This window comes from Photinus pyralis, unplaced genomic scaffold (assembly GCF_008802855.1).
Source record: "Photinus pyralis isolate 1611_PpyrPB1 unplaced genomic scaffold, Ppyr1.3 Ppyr1.4_LG6, whole genome shotgun sequence".
Taxonomy (NCBI): Eukaryota; Metazoa; Arthropoda; class Insecta; order Coleoptera; family Lampyridae; genus Photinus; species Photinus pyralis.
Window position 1 is genome coordinate 24176074 of NW_022170663.1, and position 8693 is coordinate 24184766.

General features: G+C 44.9%; 1 protein-coding gene across 1 annotated transcript; it reads right to left on the reverse strand.

Annotated features, from left to right (window-relative positions):
* Positions 1-2503: 2503 nt before the first annotated feature.
* Positions 2504-8231, reverse strand: LOC116174556. Its single transcript, XM_031492492.1, has 2 exons — positions 5710-8231; positions 2504-5427 (listed from the first exon to the last, which is right to left on the reverse strand). The coding sequence occupies exons 1-2, from the start codon at positions 8195-8197 to the stop codon at positions 2504-2506; spliced, it is 5412 nt and encodes a 1803-aa protein (XP_031348352.1). The 5' UTR covers positions 8198-8231.
* Between the last annotated feature and the right edge of the window lie 462 nt (positions 8232-8693).

Sequence of the window (8693 nt, forward strand, 5' to 3'; positions counted from 1 at the left end):
ACTTTAGCGGCCTATAACTTTTGTCAGGACCATGGGAAAATGTCGTAAAGCGAGATTCTGAAGGTTCAAACATTTCTGAACAAAATGGTGTGAGTCCCAATTCTATCTACTCCGAAAAATTTTTTTGAACGATTTCGCGGCTCTCTCCGCTGCACCATACCAGGGGGCTGGCTGAAATGATAAAGTAATGTCGAAATGGTCGTCTCCCTCTTGTGGTTGGCTGTAATGCAAACACACACCATGTTACGTGGGACAGCACGAACTCGATAGACGACCACTTCCTGGAGTACTTTTCGTGCTTCAGCGCGGAAGAAAGAGGTTATCGATCTGACGTTGGGCCGCTTTTCAATAGCCCACGTAATCACGAGTTGTATGGTGTCTCATGAGCCGTTGCTTTCGGGCCACAAAAACGTTTGCTCTGTCGGAAATAAGGACAAGTGGACGAAGCTGTCGTATCTTCCCGGGTGGTAACCGAGGGATATCCGAGATGGGCGGTCAACACGTTTAGCCCATTTAAAAGTGCAGGACCGGACAGGATACCCCAGGCTCTACTGCAGAAGGGCCTGGAATCGCTGCTCTTGCATTGGTTACACCTCTTTAGAGCCTCCCTGGCTTTAAGATATATCCCCGAAAGCTGGAGAAAGATGAGAGTTGTGTACCTACCGAAGCCGGATCGTGCCAAATATGACACGGCCATTAGGATCATTTAAGTTTCTTCTAAAACGGTTGGAGAAGCTGGCGGATGCATACACCAGGAATAGGGTACTGGTCCATCCATTCCAACTTGCTTATACGGCTAATAAGTTCACGGAGACCGCTCTTCACAGCTTTGTGTGCAGACTGGAGAACGGAATGTCTGCTGGGGAAGTATCCCTGGAAGCGTCCCTGGATATCGAGGGTGTGCTTAATAACACCTCCTTCGATTCCATTAATGAAGCTGCTGAAGACTGTGGCATTGATGGGTTCGTCGTAAGATGGATCCGCTCCATGCTCGGAAGCAAGGTCATTATGTCCACAAACGGAACTACGGAGATGAGCTCCTCGGTCACTAGAGGATGTCCGCAGAATGAAGTGTTGTTTCCACTGCTGTGGTGCCTGATGCTAGATGGGCTCCTCCGCACTCTGATCGAGGACCGAGCGTGTACACGCGGACGATCTTGCGATCCTCATTACTGGAAAGTTTCCACATGCCGTGAAGGAGCCCATGCAGAGGGCTCCTGACCAGGTGGATGGGTGATGCAAGAACCATGGCCTCATCTTTATGCCGGAAAAGACCAAGGTTGTTCCATTTACGAATAGAGGGAGAGCGGGACTTGATGGGCTCACTTTTCGAGGACGTCTGGATCTGACCAGATCAGAGAAATATTTGGGAGTCATCATAGAGTTTCACCTGATCTGGAAAGGGCAAATTGAGCGAATAAGCAAAAAGGTTACTGCAGGTCTATGGGCATGTAGAGGGCAGCAACCAGATTCGGGCAATCCATGGCCTTATGAACAGGGCTCCTTGACACATCTGGGTCTTCTAAGCTTCTAAAACTGAATAGGAACCAGATTATGAAAACCATGGGTGTCCTCACGGGGCAGTGGATGCTTAACTATCGCCCCTAAACAGGGCTCTATCCTTTGTTGAGAGGAACGGCCTCTGAACCTCGTTGCAAAGGAAAGGTGGTAGGCACAATAGGCTTTAGGTGTACCTAAGTGCTGCCTGGTCGGGCTCTCCTTGTGGATAAATAGATTAAATAAAGGGCGCCTTGCTATGAAACTCAGTCCTAGATCTGCCTTCGCTCGGTCCCGAAGCCAAGAAAGATTGTGTGTTATTTTTTCACTATCCCCCCCCCCCCTCTTCGTTATCCTCGAGTAACAATTATGCTAATAGCTCGTGATTTCGAGTTGCGCAGTCGCTTCTTGGCTGCAACTGGGTTATTACAACCTCTCTAGAGAGAGCTTTGTTGAGACATTTGGAAGAGTCTTCAGTATTGGTAGAGGTATCTGGTATGTTCTTTAAAAATATCGAGGAGCTTTAAAGGTGCATTGAAAAGAAACATCAACAAGATTTTGACAACTCTTGAAAGCAGCCTATAGAGAAAGAATCCCATGGAAAAGCTTTTGAAAAAAAAACATAAAGAAAAATGAAATCTACGATGACGAAAATGTTGAAGGTAATAGGTAATAATATTCGACAAAAATATAAACATATCTGTCAGGGAAGCTTAATGGACTGTAATAAAGGTGAGTGACAAAAAACTAACATGAATTAGGCGGAATTTATTAACAAAAACAAACAAAACGAAAATAAAATTGAAAGCTGAATCGCACACACTTTACGTCAACAACTGTTGTTACAATTTTCTATCCAACTTGACCGTGAACGAAATATGATAACAAAACTGGATCTCAAATACAGAAAATAAAAATACTGTGTACAAAAGAACATGTGTCATTTCTCAACATTCCGCCCGCCTTCATCTAACACGATGAATAAATTTGAAAAAAAAATGTAACTTCACACTAATACACTGAGATAATAGCAAGCACAAGTAACTTCAGGCGATGTCATCCTTTTCGTCTGTCCTTGGAAGCAGACAGAGCTTGACGATTGGGCGCTTGAAAGTCGAAGTGGCTGTGCGTACGTTACGACTCGAACAACTCCGTCTTGACCGGGATGAACGTCAATGATTCTGGCAAGAACCCACTTGGAAGGTGGTTGCAGTTCATTTTTTAGCACTGCCAAGTCTCCAATTTTGACTTGTGGCTCACGAGTTTGCCATTTTGAGCGAGTTTGGAATTCATGAAGATATTCGTGAGACCATCTCTGCCAGAAATGCTCGTACTGTTGACGTATGAGTTGCCAACGGGAGAGTCGATTGACTGAGATGTCAGCAAGAGAGGGCTCCGGAATTGTAGCTGGAGGACCTCCGATGAGGAAGTGTCCAGGGGTTAGAACTGACAAGTCGTCAGGGTCGTCCGTTAGGGCTTGAAGCGGCCGTGAGTTGAGACACGCTTCGACTTGTGCGAGCAAGGTCGACATCTCTTCAAAGGTGATGGTCGACTCACCGATAGTTCTCTTTAGATGGTGCTTGGTAGACTTCACGCCTGCCTCCCAAATCCCACCAAAGTGTGGAGCGGCAGGTGGGTTAAAAATCCACTGGGTTCCGTCTTGAGCGAGAAGATGCTCAATGTGTCGCGATTCTTGTCGAGCTGAATCGAAAAGTTTTCTCAACTCTGCGTCGGCTCCCACGAGTGTAGTACCGCAGTCGCTACGTAGGGTAGCACATATTCCGCGCCTTGCCGTAAATCTTTTGTAGGCTGCAATGAACGCGTCGGATGTATAATCTGATACAACTTCGAGGTGGATTGCTCGTGTGGCGAGACACACGAAGACTGAGATGTAGCCTTTGTTTGCTTTATGGCCACGCCCTTTTGTGGTTTTTAACCAGATTGGTCCAGCGTAGTCAACTCCAGTGTTGAGAAAAGCTCTTGATGGAGTAACGCGATTTTTAGGTAAGTTTCCCATCAGCTGTTGAGCTGTTGCTTTACGCTGTCTCCAACACTTAAGGCATTTAAAGATGATAGTTTTCACTGCGCTGCGTCCTCTTAAAATCCAGTACTTGCGACGGATTTGACAAAGAGTTAGTTGGATGCCACCGTGAAGAGTTTTTTCATGATAATAACGAATAATCAATGTGGTGAAAAACGACTCTCGTGGCAGAATGACTGGTTGTTTTTCATCAGCATCGAGAAGCGAGTGTTTCAGACGACCTCCGACCCGTAGAAGTCCATGATCGTCGATGAATGGTGTAAGACGTGCGAGAGGTCCCTTGATATTGCAGAGAGGATCGTGGGTAAGTCGATCAATCTCTCGTTGGAAGTATTGTTTCTGAACTTGATGAATCCAAAATTGTTTGGCGTTTTCAAGTTCTAGAGGTGACACATTCCTTGAATGGGACACGATGTCGTGAGCTCCACGTGAGCTTAACTTGATGCTCTTACGCTCAGCAGCGTTTGTCACAAAGCGTAGAATCCATGCTGTTACCGAAGATAATTTGGTAAGTTGAGAGTATCTTTGAATAAGATCCCATGGTTCCTTGATGGTAGGTATTGTTTGATGAACAACAATGGTTTTCTCTTCTAGGACAGCATCAGGAGATGGAATGATTGTGGATGTGGGCCATGGTGTGACGTCAGTGAGACATAAGGCCGAACAGTTCCACCAATTATCCCGTTGGATGAAGTCTGAAATGTCCAGTTCGCGAGTGGCGATGTCAGCTGGATTGTCCCCTGATGAGACGTGGTGCCAGTGACCATCTGGTACGAGTCTTTGAATTTGAGAGACTCGGTTTGCCACGAATGTTTTCCATCGAGTAGGATGACCTCTGATCCAATGGAGTGTTATGGTCGAATCAGAGTGCAAGTGCAGAGGTACCTGCTGTAAGTTGAGTGTAGTTTGCACCACCGATGAAAGTTTAGCCAGCAGAAGAGCTGCGTTCAGTTCCAACTTGGGCAAGGTTATCATTTTCAATGGCGCAACCTTGGTTTTTGAAACCAGTAATCTGACTGTTGACAAGTCATTGTTGTTTGACACTCGTATGTAGAGGACAGCCGAGTATGCTTGCTCCGAAGCATCGGAAAACCCATGGAGTTCGCAAAGACGATTAGATGGTGAAAGTCCGATATACCTTGGTATCTTGACTTGTGCGAGTAGATTCAGTTGGGAGTAGAAATTTTTCCACTTATTGGACTTGCAGTCTGGCAAGGGTTCATCCCAACCTAAGTCTAGTTGCCAGAGTGATTGCATAAAGATTTTTGCAGTCACGATCGCTGGGGCGAGCCAGCCTAGAGGGTCAAACAGCTGTGCGATCATGGAGAGCACGTGGCGTTTAGTAGTTTTGGAAGGCAACTCTGACATCTTCACGTTGAAGATGAAATGGTCAGCATCGGGTTGCCAGGTTAACCCGAGCATTTTATACACTGGACTTGATTGCCAATTTAAGTTGGATTGAGCAACCATGTCAGCTGGCAGGCGATCTACAAGACTTCTATTGTTGGAAGTCCACTTTCTCAAGGCAAAACCGCCCGCCTTGAGGAGATTGATCAGCTGCTCTTGTATCACAAAGGCAGTCGGTAAATCGTCGGCGCCTGACAAGATGTCATCGACGTAGGCGTCAGTCTTGAGAAGTTTAGCAGCGACGGGATAATTTTCTTGTTCATCGTCTGCTAATTGATGAAGTGTGCGGATTGCTTGGAATGGTGAAGATGACAATCCAAAAGGAACGGTGGTAAGACGATAAGTAGCCATTGTTTTGGTGTCTCGATCATACCACAAGAGACGTTGGAGGTCTCTGTCGCTCTCATGGACCCAAATCTGTCTATACATTTTCTCCATGTCCGATGAGATGGCGATTTTGTGCGATCGCCATTTTAACAGAACTTCAGGAAGTTCTGGTAAGAGTTTGGGGCCAACGCAGAGCTGTGCGTTGAGAGAATTCCCCATGTCTGTCTTTTGGGAGCCATTAAACACGACACGTAATTTGGTGGTTGTGCTAGTGTGAGTGAGATCCCTCACTACAAAGGCGTTGACTGGAATCTTGTAATCAGAATCAAAATGAGGCTTCACTTCGAAGGACACTGTTTAATGGCTCCCAAAAGACAGACATGGGGAATTCTCTCAACGCACAGCTCTGGCGTTGGCCGCCAAACTCTTTAACAGAACTTCAGGAAGTTCTGGTAAGAGTTTGGGGCCAACGCAGAGCTGTGCGTTGAGAGAATTCCCCATGTCTGTCTTTTGGGAGCCATTAAACACGACACGTAATTTGGTGGTTGTGCTAGTGGCTTTCAAGACACCATGATGAGGTAGGTAAAACGACCTTGAAGGTGGGGATGATTCACTTGTAACGTCTACCTTCTCGATGTGACCTAATTCAAGGTACTCATCCATAAATTTGGAATAATGCTCTTGTAACTCATCGTTGCGTGAAAAACGTCGTTCCATATATTGAAACATGCGTGTCGCTGGGGTCAGAGAGTCACCAAGTTGAATCTCTGGTTGCTTAATTGGTAAACATACCGTGTATCGGCCATCTGGACCTCGAGAATGTGTTCTCTTAAAATGGTCCTCAACAAATTGCTCTTCGTCACTGAAGTGTTGTGACTTGATTAAAATTTCTTCTTGTTCCCAGAATTTTTGAAGGAGCTCTGGGAGATGTTTGTCAATGTGACACTGGTGACTTGCGAGAGTGGCTGGTTGCGATGGATCGACATCAGTGGATAGCTCACCGAGCAATATCCATCCGAGTGCGGTTTTCTGTGCGATTGGAGTATGATCAGGGCCCTTACGGATGCCTTCTTCGAGGATTCTAGAGTACGATCCAACTCCAAGAATCACTTCAATTGGTTGTGAAGACGAGTGATCTGGATCAGCAAATTGTATGTCTTTTAAATGCGGCAGATTGAGCTGATCGTCTTGACAGTTCGGGACGTAATGAGTGAGATCCCTCACTACAAAGGCGTTGACTGGAATCTTGTAATCAGAATCAAAATGAGGCTTCACTTCGAAGGACACTGCTCCCCGTGTAATGCAAGTTGCTTTTTTGCCAGTTCCACTGACTGGATATTGGGCTGAACGTCTGGGTAATCTCAGTCGCTGGGACAGAGATTCAGAAACCAAGTTGTCGGTAGAACAGGAGTCAACGAGTGCTCTGGTGTAGCTTTTTGCGCCGGACGCTGCAATAACTCTGATGTAAGCTGTTGCCAAAAGTGAAGGTTTGGGTGTTGTACATGAAGAGTGATTTACAACTTGCAGGAGTGATGATTGAGGACTCTGAAGTTGTGTGGGCAACTCTGATAGTACAGGCGCAGGTGCTGTGTTCTCTGTCATGGTCTGCGAGTGAGAGCGTGACGAACCACCAGAATTAACTCCGTGCATAGACGTATGGTGTTTTTCCGAACATTTAAAACAGTGAAACCTTGACTTGCATTCTTGAACTTTGTGAGCGCCTAGGCAGTTTAGGCAGAGATTTTTAGAAATTATAGTCTGCCTTTTCTCACAAGGGCGGAGTGCTTTGTATTGATCACATTTCCAGATAAAATGCTCTTGTGAACATAGCGAACAAGTACGTGGACTTGACGAATTTTGTAATTTCGTAGTTGCAACGTGATGTGAGCTCACGTCAGATTTTCCTTTTTTATAGGGAAAAAAGCTTTTAGTTTGATGAACCTGTTTTGCTGGGTTCGTAAGAGTTTTCTCGTTAATGGCTTCTAGTGCCTTTATACGAGTTTCGAGGAATTTTTGCAATTCACCGAAAGAGATGGGGTCATTGGCTGCCCCGTTCGCAGTCTCCCAATCGCGTCGTGTTTGAGGGTCAAGACGCTTAGTGGTCTTGTGCACGAGCCAGTCTTCGTGATTATCGACAGGCCTGCCCAAGGCTTGGAGAGCATCCTTAGCCTCAATGGTTGACAAGAGAATGCGTTTGAGTTCAGTCGCTGACTCGGACTTCGCAGGAGGAATCGCATCGAGGGATGCAAGGTGTGCGTTCACTAGCAAACGTTTGTTTTCATATTTGTTTTTCAGTTTATCCCAAGCTATTTGATAGTTGTCGTCTGTTATTGCTAAATTATTGATCAATTGAAGGGCTTCCTTTTCTAAACTGGTTTTTAGATTATGGAATTTTTCTACCGGTGGTAGGTTAGGTTTTGACCCAACAAGAGACGTGAAAAGATCTCGAAATTGTGGCCAATGGGTGTAATTGCCGTCAAATTTTGGCAAATTTATGCGAGGCAATTGACTCTGAAGTTGCACAACAGGCTGTACAGGAGGTTGGGTGTGTGGTTGCGCACGTAAGGCTTGAAGAAGTTCAACCAATTCGGGTGGAAAATGGGGTGCTTGGGAAGGTGCTTGCATAGGAGTAGCCGCGATTTCTAAATCAAGTAACACACCTATCTGTTTGGCATAGGATTCATCCACTGCCTTCATTAGATTTTGCCTAAAATAGGGGAACTCTTCGCGTTTCACCTCAAGAGTTAGCAATTTCTTATGATTGTCTTGATATTCTTCCCATTGCTGGTTAATCTTCTTAATTCTTCCCTTGATTGCGCCTAGCGTAATGTTATCTTTGCCTAACTTGTTTAGATTTTCAACCGTGCGAGATATGAACCCGAAAAGTTCGTTTTGACGTTCAATGATGGCACTCAGCTCGGCCATTTTAACGGTTGTAAAAAATTGACCAAAAAGCAAATTTACAAACAATAAATGCGAATTTAAAATGCTGAAGATTGATTTTATTGCTCAAAACTATTTATTTTAGTAAAGTCCTGAGTTGAAATACGAGATGCCGTTTGCATCCGCAGAAATAAATAGTTGGAAAGAACTCACAGTTTGCTGGTAAAATGAGTGTAAGTGAAGACGTTGATTAATTAGTTCGAAACCTTCGTGAAAGTCCTCTTGCTCACTGGGAATCGTTCGTTGTTGCTGCAGGTTCGATCTGGAACTCGACGAAACTTGGAAAAATCGATGCACACACTATTTCAGTGTTTGTATTTAAAGTCACTCAAAAATGCGCGCAATCACTGAAGAAAAGCTTGCGTTTTCAATCAGCAGAACATTTACAACACACGAGTTTTTAGTGAGTAAAGGAAAAATTATTATAATTAATTTTTCATTGTCGAACTTTGTTTTATAATGTTAATAAATGCCGCGA